This window comes from Aotus nancymaae, unplaced genomic scaffold, assembly GCF_030222135.1.
Source record: "Aotus nancymaae isolate 86718 unplaced genomic scaffold, 86718_ANA_hifiasm-v0.15.2.pri h1tg000033l, whole genome shotgun sequence".
Lineage (NCBI taxonomy): Eukaryota > Metazoa > Chordata > Mammalia > Primates > Aotidae > Aotus > Aotus nancymaae.
Genome location: NW_026988447.1, coordinates 13,684,536 through 13,700,927, shown reverse-complemented (window position 1 = coordinate 13,700,927; position 16,392 = coordinate 13,684,536). Strand labels below are relative to the sequence as shown.

Genomic DNA, 16,392 nt, shown 5'->3' with positions numbered 1-16,392 from the left:
GCAGGGTGCGCCCTGCTCCCCATTGAGTAATGGCACATTCTTTCTTTTAATGGTTTACCCTGCAGGTTTTAGGATTGAGCCTCTTCCAAGAGCAAGCTTTTCAGTTCTGTTGAACAATTGATCTTGAAAAAGAAGAACTCCTTTTAAAAACCAACTATACTTTCAAGCCTGGAAGTTCAGCTAGGGTCATTCCAGTTTATTGAGTGCAGGGGCCCTCTCAGCAGGAGGGAAAACCACATTTAAATCCTTGATGGGGCTCCTTCTCCTCTCCTCTCCTTGTCTTCCTTTCCCCAGTGCCTCCTCTAAGAAGTTTTCTTCATTACTAAGTTAGAAGCCAGACAGCCCATCCCAGGCAAGCTAATCTCCACTGTCCTAGCTATAAAAAGAGTTAATATTTATCAAACACCAACAGTGTGCCAAGGCACTGGCTAAGTGTGATGTATGTCTGATATCATTTAATCCTCAAAAGGACTCCCAATGGTAGGTATCACCATCCAGGTTTACAGATGAAGACATTTAAGTCAAAAGAGATTAATTGCTTTATCTAAGAATGTGTAGCAGCAACCACTGCTGTTCCAGTGCCCTAACCCCTAGGTCGTGTGGGGAGGCCCATTGCTTCACTGGAGGTGCTCCCAGGAAACCCTGTCCTGATACCGTGTCCTGTGTTTTTCATTTCTAGGTAAGACGAAGGACTTGCCCTCATAATTCCTATTCTTCAGGTCAATTGCCAGAGGTGCAAGAGCATGTGCACCTGTGTCCCAAAAAGTCACATTCTGGTGAAAGAAAAATATTAATATTCTTATTTTCTCTTGAAGACCACACAGTTATTTTTGCCCTCCAGTGTGTACTTGTGGCCTGACTTCTTACTCTACTTCCTACCCGTGAAGAGAGCTAAAACATTTTACACTCCTGAATAGTGCCAGGTGCTTTACATATATTTAATCCTAAAACAACACTATTGAGGTGGGAGAATACGGTCTGAGGTCAGGGAACCTAAGGCTAATTCAGGCAAACTTCCTGGAACTGAAGTAAAAGGAAGAACCTGCACTCTGGCCTACTATTGGTCCATTCTAGGACCTTCATTTGCATAAGGCATCAATTCATGCCAGCCTCTGATTGGCCACGGACAAAACCTGCACTCTGCCCTATGAGTGGTCCATTCTAGGACCTTCATTTGCATAGGGCACCAATCATAGCAGTCGTGGATTGGCTGCAGGCCAATTCACTTTGGTCTCTAATTGGCAGTGAGGCAGCCCTTCCTTTACGTGTGGTGTAACCAATGAGAGACCTCTAGAAGGTACTGAAAACCCAGAAGACTTTGCTACTGGGACTCTTGAGCCACTTGCTGGGGCTGCTCCCGTTCTGTGGAGTGTATTTTCACTTCTATTGCCTTCCACTTCAGTAAATGTAGGCTTTCATTGCTTGCCCGTGGGTGTTGTTCAATTGTTGAACGCACCAAGAACCAGGACAACTCATCATTAGGACCTTCCACTCAGTACCAGGTAGGTTATTATTATTTTACAAACAAGGATGAAGAAAGACTTCTGGGCCATCCCCTCTACTTGTAAAGCCCTTTCTTTTCCTCATTTAAATCTGCCAAAGTCCCACACCTCCTCGGTTCCCTCCCCAGGCTTTCCCAGAACTCAGTGGCAATACCTCTCTCAGCCCTTTGCTCCCAAAGCTTTTGGCATCTGCCTCTGTTCCAGACTGCTTTGTCTTCAAGGTGCTGGTAAGTGTGTCTCTGTCAGCCACCCACTGCAAACCCATGGAGAGCAGAGACCCTCTTCCAATCATGTTTCATTGCACTGCTACAGCTAGTAAATGCCTGGTGTGGAGCCAAATAGAATGGGTGATCCTGCCCTCAGACCCCCACTGGCTTATTCGGGGAGAGTGAGAACAGGTGGTTTTCCTTAGCTCATCACCTGCAGAGTTTCCTCCAGGAAGTGGGGGGTGGTATCAGTGTAGCCACAGCCTTTCCTTATCTACCCATTACAGGCTCATTGAGAACTTGGCACAGGATACAGACTTTAAATATGAAAAGAGGTGTAAAATGTGTTTTTCAATTTGCAATTGCAAAAATATAAAACCAGGCCAAACCAGCATCAGTCAATGAGTGGATAAAGAAACTGTGGTATATACATACACAATGGAATACTACTCAGCTATAAAAAGAAATGAATCAGTGGCATTCGAAGCAACCTGGATGGGATTGGATACTATTACTCTAAGTGAAGTAACTCAGGAATGGAAAACCAAACATTGTGTTTTCTCACTTATAAGTGGGAGCCAAGCTATGAGGATGAAAAGGCATAAGAATGATATGATGGACTTTGGGGATTCAGCTGGAGAGGGTGGGAAGGTGTTGAGGGATAAAAAGATACAAATTGAGTTCACAGTATACTGCTTGGGTGCTGCGTGCATCATAATCTCGCAAATCACCACTAAAGAATTTACTGATGTAGTCAAATACCACCTGTTCCCCAAAAACCTATAAAAATTGTTTTAAGATGTGCTCTTAATTCCATGCAGTGCAGAATGAGTGTATACGCCTTAAATACTATTATATATGAGTATATTCTTACTTTATAATACTCATATTTTAGAATTTATTATAAGCATCTACTTCTTATTTTACAATTTCTTACTCAAATGGGATATACTTTTGCCATCACTTAGAGATGCCAAGATATGGCTGGAAGAAGGCAAGCAGTGCAAAAGATAAGGTCTGGGGCTGCTCCGTTCTACCTGTTCTCTTAGCCTTGCATTGAATGAACATAAATGTTGGTATTTAGCCATGTAACTGCTAAAAATATGTGGCACAAGTGAGTGTTGGAGATACAGTTGCTTTTTAAACTATCCCACAAAATGCAGTTATCCTAACACTTTGCAGAATAGCTGGAATAGTGCACACAGGGAAATAAAACACATATTTACATTATTTGGGAATATCAGAGAAATGGAATATCAGTGTTTTTGTTTTTTTCTTGTTGTTGGCTTTGCCTTTTCTTTGGAAGGAATTTCAAATATTCCAGGTTACTAGGCAGTTATAAACAAAAATTTTGTGCTAGGCATGTTATCTGAATATGAATTTTTTTTCTTTTTTTTTTTTAGACAGAGTTTTGTTCTGTCACTTAGGCTGGAGTGCTGTGGCACGATCTCGGCTCACTGCTACCTCTGCCTTTTGGGTTCAAGTTATTCTCCAGCCTCAGGCTCTCGAGTAGCTGTCAATCAATTTGGGGAGACTTAACATCTTTTCTATATTAAGTCTTCAAATCTATGAACATAGAGTATCTCTCCAATTATTTGGGTCTTTGATGTCTTTCATCAACATTTTGGAATTGTCAAAATGTAGAACCTGTACATGCGCTGTTAGATTTATACCTAAGTATTTTATTTTCTTTGGAGCAATTATAAATGGTTATGGTGTTTTATACTAACGACAAACAACTTGTTGGTATGTATAAATGCAGTCAATTTTGTGTGTCAGTCTTGTATCCTGTGACCTTACTCAACTTGCCTATTAATTCTCGGAGTGTGTTTTGTAGATTCATTGAGATTTTAAAAATGTAGATAATATTTGTACACAGACAATATTTTATGTTTTTTTTTTTACCCAATTTGTATTCTAATTGCTTCTTTTTCTTGCCTCATTTGACTGGCTAGAACCTCCAATATGATGCTGAATAAGAATGGAGAGAGTGGACATCTTGCCTTGTTCCTGATCTTAGAATGAAAGCACTCAGTCATTTACCATTGAGTATATTAACTGTAGGATTGTTGGCAGATGCTCTTTGAGGTTAAGGAAGTTCCTTTGCATTCCTAGTTTGCTGACAGATTTTATCATGAATGGATATTGAATTTTATATGCTTTTTTTTTACATCAATTGATATGATCATGATTTTTTCTTCTTTAGTCTGTTGATACAGTAGATTACATGAATTAATTTTTGAATATTGTACCAGCCTTGCATTCCTTGAATAAACCAACATGATTATAGTATATTATTATTTTTATGCATTGCTGGATTTGGTTTGCTAACATTTTGTTGAAGATTTTCATGTCTAAGTTAACAGAAGATATTGCTTTGTAGTTTTCTTTTTTCGTGTGCTCTGTCTGGTTTAAGTATTAGGGCAGTACTAGTCTCATAAAACAAATTGGGAAGCATCCCTTCCTCTTCTGTTTTCTGGAAGAGATTGTGTAAAATTGCTAGTTTGTTCTTAGCGTTAGTTCTTTCTTTTTTCTTTTCTTCTTTTTTTTTTTTGAGATGAACTCTCTGTCAGCAGGCTGGAGTGCAGTGGCGCCATCTCAGCTCACTGCAACCTCCACCTCCTGGGTTCAAGCTATTCTCCTGCCTCAGTCTCCCAAGTAGCTGGGATTACAGGTGCCCACCACCACGCCAGGCTAATATTTTTGTATTTTTAGCAGAGATGGGGTTTTACATGTTGACCAGGATGGTCTTGATCTTCTGACCTTGTGATCCACCTGCCTCGGCCTCCCAAATTGCTGGGATTACAGGAGTGGCCCAGCCTGTTAGTTCTTTTTTAAATGTTTGGTAAAATTCTCCATTGAAACTTTCTGGGCCTGGAGATTTTGGTTTTTAATGTTATTTTAATATGAACTTATTGGTACCCATTAGAACAAATGGGGCTCAGGAAGACTGTGGTTAGGAGTGTCTGGGGAGGTTTGGGTTTCAGTTACTGTTGTCTGTCACATGTGTATTTGTTCCATTAGATAATGAGCTTCTTGAAGGTAGCCATCGTTCATTGGTCATCATCAGAACCCCAGCACCTAGGACAGTGCCTAGCACATAGTGAGTACTCAGTATAAGGTTGCTGAGTAATGGAACTGATTCTCAGGACTTTGATAATTGCAGACTGGAATGCTGATGCTTCTTAGGGAAGCCAGGCAGAAGAGGGCAGGACAAAAATGCCTGGGTCTTGTTTTGTGGGTGGAAAAGTCTCTTTGGAAGAAGAGAGAAGTAGGTAATATTTGTGATCTCATTCTTCCTCTTACCTGCCTGAACTGCTACCATTCAGGGCCTGAGCAACCCATCATACCAAGAAGCTGGTGTGTGGGCACTGGTGGTGGGGAAGAACAGATGCAAACTGGTGCTTCTTCCTGTTGTGGGTGTCTTCAGACACTGAAACAAGCTCTGAGAACCATCCTCAACATAGAGGATGGAAAGGAGATGAGAATTATAAGCTCAGCCATCACTTACTGAGTAATAGTTCTTAACTATTTATAGATGAGAAGACTGGGGTTGAAAAAACTATTGACTTGCCTAGGTCTCTCTGAATTTCGAAAGCTACCCCAACGGACTTGACACTTCTACTGCAGTTTCTAGTCTATTAAGTGGTTTATTTTGATATACTTTACATTATACAGCTGTAGAAAATTTTGTACCAGTTACTGACACTAAGCTCTAGTGCTTTTCTCATTTCATGACGTAAAATATTAATGGTTACTCTGAATTGGAACATCTTGAAACAGATTCTTTGATTTTTCCTTCTAACACTATCTGCATTAACTGATACCTTTATTAATTGAGACTTTTTAGCACTTACCTATGTGTATCAGTCTCTGGACAGTAATGGAATGCATTTTAAAGTATTTTGTTTTATTATGTTTAATTACAATTTGTTTCTGAGTATAATTTATTTAATCATTTTGCAAATTGAGTATTTAATGTTATTGATTATAAAATCCGTGGGTCTTATGCTAGATTTATTTTTAGTGTCTATAGCAACACCTTCAGCATAATATTGCACAATATCATTGTTGATTTGTCAATCTGTAAAACTGATGATACTTAATTTCTAAGGCTCCGTCCAAAAAGAAGATATTTTGGTTCAACTTATTGAAAGTTCTCTTCTTATAAGTACCTTTACCCAGATCCTAATCTCCACTTAAACCAAACATTCTATTTTCTAAAGTTAACCACTCCCTCTTCTATGCCATTCCCGGCACATGTACACATCTCCCTCTTAACATAGAGCATTGGGGTTATTTGTTTGGACGCCTCTCTTCCTTATTAGATTATGAGTTCCTTTTGGGAAGGATTCATCTCTGCATTACCAGTGCCTAACATGATCCCTGTGGAATACAAGCTGAAGGAGGGCAGAATCATTGTGTAACCACCATCCAGACCAGTGTCTGGCATGTGGGTAAAACACTCAATACACATTTACTGAATGAATAAGCTAATGTCAATAGTTTGTGCTTAATAGTTGCTGAGTTAATAAATTAATTTGTATTTGTGCAATGTGTTTCATAGGCAAAAATCAAACTGTTCAATAATCCCGATTCAGTGACTGCATGAGGGATACATATACCAGGATTTGCTTTTCAAGGTAACCATCCATTAAGTGCATTGAAAACTTGATAGTAAACAAGAGTTGAAAGATAAAAAGGTCAGTCAAATTGTCATTTAATGGAAGAATAAAAAATCAGGAATTGCTATAGTTTGAATGTGTCCCCTAAAATTCATGTATTGGGAAGTTAATCTCCAATGCAACAGGGTTGAGAGGTGAGATCTTTAAGAGATGATTGTCATGATGATTCTGCCCTCGTGAATAAATTAATGCCATCATTGCAGGTGTGGGTTATTTACTGTGGGAGTGGGTTCCTGATAAAAGAGGCCAGAGGGAGTTTATTCACCCTTCTGCCGTGTGAGGACACAGTAAGAAGGCACCATCTGTGAAGCAGAGAGCCCTCATTAGATACAGAAATCTGCTAACACCTTGATCTTGGACTTTGCAGCCCCCCGAACTGTGAGAAATAAGTTTCTGTTGTTTTATAAACTACCCAGTCTAAGGTATTTTGTTACAGCAGTCAGAAAGGGCTAAGAGACATTTACTGGACAGATGTCTGTCTCTCCCTTTTTATCCTAATTCAAGTTTTCACCATCCTCTTCCTCCTCCTTGCATTCCAGTGGATACTCTCCAAATCATAGCTCTCTTTATCTGAGAGATTTGAGTGAAGGAAGGAATTAGTATTTTTGCAATGGTTATTCTCTTTCAGTATGAAAAATCTCAGGAAATGAACAGCACAACTCTAAGGCTCATAAACCTTAAGTTTAGGGTAGTGTTGCCACATAGCTGCATGTGGACTGCTCAGAAGGGTCAAAAGAAGGTAACACCTTTCCAGAGCTTGGAAATCTCTGCTTCTGCAGGGTCAGCAACGGTGGAATCTGTGAGATGTGGGGCATGAGGAAGGAGGGCAGTGGTGGTGGGGTGGTGGAGGGGGAGATGCTTTCTGAGTCACTTGAGAAGTAGACCTCTTTAAACTGCTGGAGGGCTGGGCTCATGGAAGGAAGTGACCACTCATGCATAGCTCCCTTCCCAGTTCGTTTTACTAAGAAGACAAGACAGAAGACCATGAATAGGTAAAACAGGATGTAAAGTTTATATATAAGAATATAATGTTTATCTGAAATATTTACAGTGTTGGTTAAAGCAATATTTTTACAACTTTTAAAGGTAAACTACTATGTATATTACAGGTAAGCTACAATGGGTTTAATTTGCCAAAGCTAAGTAAGAAATGTTTTAAACAAAGCTTAAAGTACTCAAGTCAATTATGAAATTTATATCTTTTGCTCTTTACTTGAAGAAATCATGCTATAGAAATGGTTAATGTGCTTTTAATAAATGGAAGTACTGTAGCTGGAATGTGATACAGGTAACAGTTTAAGTTCCCAATGAGGGTGTAAAATGGTGAATTGTTGTAAGACTTAGACACCGAGTCTCAGTCTGGAGCTGATGATGTTGAGATAACAGCCAGCTTTATCTCAACGGGGTTTGTGACCCACAAGTTTGGGCCACAGAGGAAACTGAAGCAATTTGCATGTTGAGACAACCTCAGTGGGAAGTGAAAATCAGCTGACTCAAACCAAACAACAACATCCAGACCCAAGTCACAGTTGCACCTATTCAAAACCAGCTTTAAAGTGAGCTATTTTTAAACTTCATACAAATATTCATGATTTTATTAGTTTGACTATTTCTACAAGATTTGGGTGGGCTTTTCCTCTATGTGAAAACAGCTAGCCACTCCCGTGGCCTCCTAGGGCCTTATAACTCAGGAAACGCTGGGGATGCAAACGTGCAAAAGGCAGGGGGGAAGCTGCCCAGGCTGAGGCTGGAGCAGCTGGGACTGTGCTTGGGAAACGGGAGTTGAGGTCTCCGAGCAGAAATGGTCAGCCGTGCTCTGGAGCAGGCCTGTCGGAGCCATCAGGTTGCCGGGACTAGCACTGCAGCTTGCGGATGCTGCGGGAGATGCGCTTGAACTCTCTCTGCCCCTTCTGCCACCGCTTCACCGAGGTAATCACCAGCTCCCCACCCTGCTTCTGTCCCATGACCAGATAGGGCGCATTGATGTCGTTCATCTCCTCACAGGTGCACTGCAAGCTGTCTTTGAGCCACAGCACCGATTTCTTTAGGTCCTTTTCCGACACACCGTTCAGCTTGTAAATGGTCTTGCTCTTGGTCTCCAGGATGATTTTGGTATCACCATTGATGTAGGTTATCTCCTTCACTTTTATTTTCAGCGCTATGAAGACAAGAGAGGGCAGAAAGAATCATGCCAGTTATAATGAGGGAATGCAGTAGACCTCCCTGCATTCTGCCTACTCGTGTGACTTGGCCTGGGCAAGGAAAGAGTTCCTAAAGCAAATGGGACTCTCAGAGGCTGCAGGTCGGGGGTTGGGAGCTAGGGGCAGCAGGTGGCTCCATTGCTAAGGCCTCAAAGCATTTGCCAGGCACTTTGGTTTCCAATCAGCCATTCTTCTGAAACTCTTTCTCTTTGCGGGACTCAATTAACTTTTCTTCTCATTTCCTCACCCACCCTTGTGTTTGTTGGAAGGTTGCATGTGGTGCCTGCTCTCCCCAACAAATGACTTCCTCTACTGGAAACTTCAGCACAAAAAGAAGTGCCTGACTCTTAGGTGAAACATGATCCTTCTGTGGCCATAAACTTTAAACTCAATTTATTATGTAGGAGAGGTTTTTGGACAAACCTGTAAGGAAACTGTATCACACAATCATTGTTTTCTAAAGAACAGATTACAGGGAAGGAGAATTGATCTTACAGCTGCATTTGATTTGGTAAAGTAACTAGGAGAAAAAATATGCAAGTCTGTTTTTAAGAGCATAACATGTTTAGTCATAGAAGTGTTTTTCTGAAGACCTCATCCTCATATGCTCTCATTTGCCTGTCCAAGGCCAAGGCATTTACAGATCATATATATACTGTTCCCAACATGTATATGTAGGCTCATTAGAATGCAAAGACCAAAAGTAAGTGGTTTCCTATAAAGGACACGTTTTATAGTCATGAACAGCACGCTCTGGGAAAGAAAGCCCTATAAACGTACATGCTGGAATTAAGTTTCAAGACTCCATGAAAGCAGGAAAAGAATAGAATTTTAAGGTTAGAAGGGATCATCCCATTAAAGTCTCTTTAGTACACAAAGAATCTTAAATCCAGAGAAGTTTAGTGACTTGCATGAGGTCACCCAGTGTAGCTCGTTTCCTTGAACTCCGGCTGCCAAACCTTCTCCTGTAATGCCACTGTGGTGTCCTGAGGCAATGTCATTGTTTTTGTACTGGTTGCAGCATAAATTTGCCCAGCTGCAATGTGTCCTAAGACCCTGGGTACCGCTGACAACTGTTCTGTATAGATGATGTGTAAGGATGACTTCCTGACTTTGATGGAGTTTAATCTCATGTTTAAATTGGTAACAGAGGAAGATTTTTCTGTGTTGTGTATAATTGTTTGAGGTTTTCTTTTTCTTTTTTAATATCAGAAAGGGAATTTGTGTATGGCTTTCTAGTCAACCAGGAAATTCTAGAAGCTCAATCAGGTAAATCAAAGATGCTATGACTTGGCCAACCATGGTTTTGTCTGATATGATATGCATCTGAACTGTGGTACTGAGTTCTCAGAGTTTATGAGACTCAAGTCATGGAATAAGCCATACTTGTGGAACTGTTGCATGCTCCTGTGTCCTCTGCATTGGGAGTGGGTGTTGGAAGACCTCACCATAGTAGGAGAAATGGACTGATTACATATTAACTGAGAGCCTTGTCTGTAGTACAATAGGGCATATAAAAGATTTCACCTGGCTAAATGAAACATTCTCGAGCTACAAACATCAGGAAAACCATCACTTTTAACGAGGAGGAAGATTTATGAGTCATCTTTGTCTAGCTCTAAAATAACTAATTTTGCAAATGTTTATCACGAGAAAACATTAGGGATTTTCTCCTTGGATTTTCAGCTGGATCTCAAACAGAGAGAATCAAATCCCCCACAGAACCTTTCCTGCCCTTGAGGATGTGACTGGGAAGCAAGATGTGATAGGAGGCAGAGGCTTTCTGTTCCAGCAATAGGTTGTATATATAGGAAGGTAGTTCTGAACCATTTTTTATTCACCAGTACCTGCACCATTGAAGAAAGAGGGGTACTACATTTCCCTTGTACTTCAGGAGCACAGTAGGGATGAGGGTGATGCCTGCTCAGATTAGTCAAGTCAAATAAATCAGATTTCTATGCTTGTTCCTTCTACTCTTCCGTTATTCTCAAAGAACAGAGGCAAGATAGAATAGTGCTTACAAACCAAGAATCTATGATGCGGTTATTGAAATTCTGCTTCTTTATCCCTCTTTGGGTCAAAAGGAGAGTGAAGAAATAGAAACCAACTTTGTGAGGTATCTATACTTGTGATTCTTTAAGTGTGATAACTTCTGTGTTGTTTTGAAAGGTTTTCTCTCTGTAAGGACAGGGCACACTGGGGCACACAGGTATCCATGTTTTGGCTCAGGTCTTGATTGGTGCATCCTTAGAAAGGGGGTCTTCTGTAAGGTCAGCCACAAAGCAAGCAAGTAATAGGGGTGTGTGTGTGTGTGTGTGTGTGTGTGTGTGTGTGTTTTCTCAAAGCCAACTGTTTTGGAGCTCCACAATATTAAAAATCAACTTTTCATGGAAGTCAGGAGGGTTCTGTTTTATATGTAGTCTGAAGGATATAAACTGCTAGAAGAACATGATATTTTATAGGCTTTTAATAGAAATCTTATATAAATGATATTGTTCTATCTTGCCCTTAATGAAGTGATGTAGCATGGGGGCTGAGAAGTGTGTTTTGGTAAGGCTCTGGTGACCTGGAATTATCTGCTGCTAATGTGCCTGGCCCTCAGCCAGTCTGAAGGTTGTGTACATTTGAATACAGGCATATGAAACCCCCTCAGCCCCATTTGTGGCTCCTCCAAAGAGTAAAGGTTGCTAAGGACTTTGAGCTACCTCCCTTCTTTCTCCATCCTCAGCAGTGTGAAGCCTTTTGCAACACTGGGGCTATGGCGGTTCTGGGACCAGTCAGAGTTAAACCCAGGACACTTTTTGGAAGAGACCTGGAGCTGTCAAAGAGCAGGGATTAGATGGTTCCAGAATTTTAGGGACCTGACCAGACCTGAGATTTCTGGGATGGCAAGGTAAGGAGAGTAGCAGCTGGAGTGATTTCCCTCAGTCTTGAGGACTATATTGAGTATGTAGAAATGTTAATATGGGTCTATTAGACTCCATTGTTGATTGACAGAGCAGGGAACATATCTGTTTATGAGTAAGTTCAGTCTTGTGTCTGAACAAATATTTTTAAAAAGGTACCAATAATTCCAAACACACCAAAAGGTGCCTGCCTTTGGAAAAAGATAAAAGCAAGAATGCCTCTGGGTGAAGTAAGTTCCTGGTCATTCCCAACTCTGAATTTAGCATTGATCCTGTGTCTAGCTAGGATCCTCTTCTGACCTGAGAGGCCTGAAGTCAGCAGATGAGGTGCTGGTGGAGTTGTACGCAGATAATTCCCAGCTCTCTTTTCCCTTATCTTCTCTTCAAGTGAGTGACTTAGAACTTACGGAACATATCACGTGTGTTTTTTAATTGTTCCCAAACACCAGGGCATCATGGCGTCTTTCATGTATCTTGCTAAAGTCAATTTCTAAGCTTATTTTTCTTTCTAACAAAACTGTGGCAAGTGTGTCTTTACTTATTCCTACAAAACTTTACAAAAACCTTCTTTTAAAAGGGATTTTAAGATGGTGTTTCAAGGTTGTTGGGTGTTCCATGTTAAGTGTCTTCTCAGTAAAACATTCTTCTTTTCAAATTTGAGGAACCCCTCCTTGACAAATTCATAATCAGTGACTTGGATATATTCACTAATGCTAGAACACAGAGGAGCAAATCATTATGGCTTATAAAGAAAGTAAAAATACTTTAATTTGATAGCAGAGTTAAGTTTTTATTTGTGGCCAATTTAATGCCTTGAATCTGTTTGGCTGGGGCTAATTACACTTCCATCCCTGGTGCACATGTTAAGTAATCAAAAGAAAACAGGACTTGGGAGTATGCCTGTCAGCAGAAATAAATAAATAAGATAAAAAATGTGCTATTGAAAATTGTTAATCTGCATAATTCTCATTATTCGATTGGCTTAATAGAACAATGAGTCTCACCTAACAAGATACAACTCCATAATACTAGACAGTTACATAAGAAGGAAATCAGGATAGATCAAGTTGGATGATTTTGGGAATCATGATCTAGAATGGTGTTTCACCCAACCTTTATGTAGCAACATCATAATGATTTGTACCTTGAAGTTTTACTGATAAATAAAACTTCTGGGTGTGAAATCTGTTGTTGTTGTATTACTTACCAAAATCATTTTTACAAAGTGTTTCCATTATGTCGTTGTCATCATCGTTTTTAGTTTTGCAGGCTTCACATACCTTTGGAGCTAGAAATGTGAAAAACAATCTTTAGTAAGTTTGCTTAAAAGGGAAACAGCAGGTGGCGTTTGTAAACAACTCAAAAGTACTTACCCAGTTGAAAGTAGCAATTGTCCTATTTAATTGCAGCTTCTGCCTCCTCTATAAAAGTAGGATCACTCAATCCTAAGAAAGTTCCCCCATGCTTCCCATTTTTTTGGAGGCTGAAGAGCAAAATGAGCACACCCATATGTTGTGTTTAATAAATGATAACTCTCAAAAGGAGTTGTGGGAAAAGTGTACAAGTGTGTGTAAAGTTAACTGAGACAGGATGCAGCTTTTCAGCTCATCCTCCCAACCCCTGGGAAATTCAGTATGAAAAAGTTATTCCCAAAGCCTTTTGGAGAAAGCACCCAAGGAAACAAAGATCCTTGAGGCGTTTGGGAAAACTGGTAACTATAAAATATAGCCAGAAGATTATCTTTCTCAGCCATAGGACACCAGTGTAGCTGGCTCTACTTGGCAGAGCTCTGTATGTCAGGGGTGCCAAGTTTGGCCTGGGAGGGGAGACTGGCTAACGTTCCACATATGGGATGTTCCACCTTGAAGACACATCTCACTAATTACAACAGCCTCCTCTAAGTGGTTCTGTGCACCTTGTGCCTTCTGCCAAGATTGTGCTTGAGTCAGGCAGCAATCATTTCATTGTTATCTACAAGCTCCCTGGTACAGGTTCTTCTTGCCCTTCTTTGTCTGTTTCAAACTGTCCAAACAACAAACCAACCAACCAACCTGTTTCTGAAGCGAATCAAAGATGAAGCAAAATGGTTTAGGGATCTGACCAAACCTAGGGGTTGTGTACTAGCACAATTATCAGAGAGCCAACTAAAAGCTCTTCCAAGAGTCTGATTTCGTGGGGAAAAGGAAAGAAAGAACAACCATATTTCCTTTCTCTCATTTATGAATATGTTTATGATGTCTTTATGTGACTTAATAGGAGTTTTATCAAATTAGAAAAATCACAAAGATGGAATTTTGAAGAACGTAAACTTTTATTTTGAAGGAGAAAAGTGGCTTTCAGGAGAAATGTACGCTACATAATGTGACTGCTGATAGTGGAAAGAAATGAAAACAAAAGCAACATACATAAAACTGCCCCTAAGTCCCCTAACCCAAACAAAATCAAACATTTCCAATTAGGAGCTCTCAGAACATATATAAAATGTTACTAACCTATATTGGTTGGTCTATGGTATATGTTGGACAAATGTTTGAAAAATGCCAAACATTTGCAATAAATTAGAAATCTAACCAATAAGATGATTGCAAACTCATGGTCCCTGCCAGGAAAGATTGCTAAAGAACTTTGCATTTGCTTTAACTAATGATGTCTGTAGGAAAACAACTAGAGATCGAAAGGGAGAGGCTGCTGAAGCCCTGAAAGGGATTAGGAAGCTCCCTTTCCCACCCAGGGGACCCAAATCAGCTCAGACGCATTGTATATGTTTTCCTTTCAGAAAAAATATCGAGAGCCCATGAGGTTTTCATTGCTTTGATGGTTTTTGCACAAGAACTCTCCCTCCGTTTCTAAAAACTTAGGAATCTCTTTTGCATGATTTTTTCCAGCTAATCAAAACCACTCCTAAGTTAAAAACTGATAGCGATAGAAAGATGATTTTCAGAGATTCCCTTTATGCCCTCTTCCTCAAGTACCTGAGCAGTTACAACCAATGCTCAATTTTCCACACGCTCGGTGCCAGTTCCGGTTTTGTTTTCAAAACCTAAATTGGTAAAGGACAAAAAGCACCTTAAAAGATTATCTGTGTGTGCATCCTGGTTCTGCCTGTGCGGGAAATGTTCCTGTGACTAGAATCCTGCCCAGTGATTAGAAGGTGCAGAATGAGGCTGAGGAGGGGCCTCTGGCCAGAATGCTCACCGCCTACTTTTCCACACAACACCATTTCCAACGCTCTCAGAGCGCGGCCCCAGTGCTAGCATCTTTAACAATAATCATTTATCTATTTTTTTTGAGCCGCCATTTAGTTCCTCGTTTATTTTCTCTTTATTATTTTTTAAAAACTGCCCTTATGTATAACTGGTACAACTCGGGAGGAGAATGCGAGACTTGGGCGCGAGGGAAGAGGTATCTCAAATTTGATACAGGCTTGTTGTGATGACAGACCAGGGCAGGAAGAAATTCTGTCCTTCCTGGTACCGGCACCCGAAGCAGGGATGCACTGGGATGTGTGGCAGGGGCGGGATCCCCCTGGGAGCATCTCAGCAGAGCAGGGAGTGGGGAAGCAACAGGGAAGGCTTACCTTCCTCGGTGGTGGTCGGCAGGACGTGGTCACTGCTAGCGAGGGGGATGCAGAGGTCGTTGTCCTGGGGGAAACGGTCGCAGTCGAGCATGTCGGGCCAGGGGAAGCCGAAGGCGGACATGACCGGGGCGCAGCGGTCCTTCACCTGCACGCAGAGCGAGTGGCACGGCTGGATGGTCTCGTCTAGGTCGTCGAGGCAGACAGGGGCGAAGAGCGAGCACAGGAACTTCTTGGTGTCCGGGTGGCACTGCTTCATGACCAGCGGGATCCAGGCGCCGGCCTGCTCCAGCACCTCCTTCATGGTCTCGTGGCCCAGCAGGTTGGGCAGCCTCATGTTCTGGTACTCGATGCCGTGGCACAGCTGCAAGTTGGTCGGGATGGGCTTGCAATTGCTGCGCTTGTAGGATAACTCGGGCTGGCCAAAGAGGAAGAGCCCGTGCGCCGATCCCAGGCAGCAGTGCGGGGTGAGGACGAGCAGCAGCAGCGAGCCAGGGCCCTGCAGCATCGTGGGTGCGCTACCCCCGGGGGGCAGAGGGAGTGGAGCTGGGGAAGGGCAAGAGGCAGGAGTCGGAGCTCGTCCCGGGCCCACCCTCTTCGCTCGGCGCGACTCGGGGGCCTGAAAAGCTGGCAGCGGGCGGCCGGTGAGCGGAGAAGCAGGACACCGGGAAGACGGCGTGGGCGAGGCGCTGCAAGCCCTCGCAGCTCCAGGGGTCTCTGAACCGGGGGAGCAGAGTGAGCTGCTGCTGGGGCAAAGCCAGAGTTTTCTTGGCCTTTTTTATGCAAATCTAGAGGAGGGGGAGCAAGGGAGGAGCCAATGAAGGGTAATCCGAGGAGGGCTGGTCACTACTTTCTGGGTCTGGTTTTGCGTTGAGAATGCCGCTCACGAGCTTGCTGGAAGGGAATTCTGGCTGTGCCCCCTCCCCAGATGCCTCTGCGCGCCAGCCCTCGGATTGCTTTAAACAACAGACAAACCTGGCCGCTGCGCCCCAACAGTGAACGAGCAGGGTGCGGGCTGCAGGAGTCGGGGGCACGCAGGGCACCCCGTGAGTGGCCTCGCGGCCAGGTCCTGGTGGGAACGCTCCTTACCCCGTGCACCGCCGGGGGCCCGGGTTTGTTTTGCCCCAGCCTGAAGTTTCTGATGGAGCCGCAGGGTTGCCAGCATGGGTGGGAGAGGGTGTGTGTGTGTGTGTGTGTGTGTGTGTGTTGGGGGTGGGAGGGATACGTCCTTGATAGCCATGTGTGTTTGTTGGGGGTGGGGAGGCTGCGTCCCTGGTAGCAGCGGAGCCAGCAGCCCTTGGGTTCTTTGTGCGCTGGG

The 16,392-nt window shown here is 42.5% G+C and overlaps 1 protein-coding gene across 1 annotated transcript; it reads right to left on the bottom strand.

Annotated features, from left to right (window-relative positions):
- Positions 1-7,382: 7,382 nt before the first annotated feature.
- On the bottom strand, positions 7,383-15,828 carry SFRP2 (secreted frizzled related protein 2). Its single transcript, XM_012448519.2, has 3 exons — positions 15,078-15,828; positions 12,708-12,788; positions 7,383-8,551 (listed from the first exon to the last, which is right to left on the bottom strand). Exons 1-3 carry the CDS (start codon positions 15,580-15,582, stop codon positions 8,247-8,249), a joined length of 891 nt encoding a protein of 296 aa, XP_012303942.1. The 5' UTR covers positions 15,583-15,828; the 3' UTR covers positions 7,383-8,246.
- Positions 15,829-16,392: the final 564 nt, after the last annotated feature.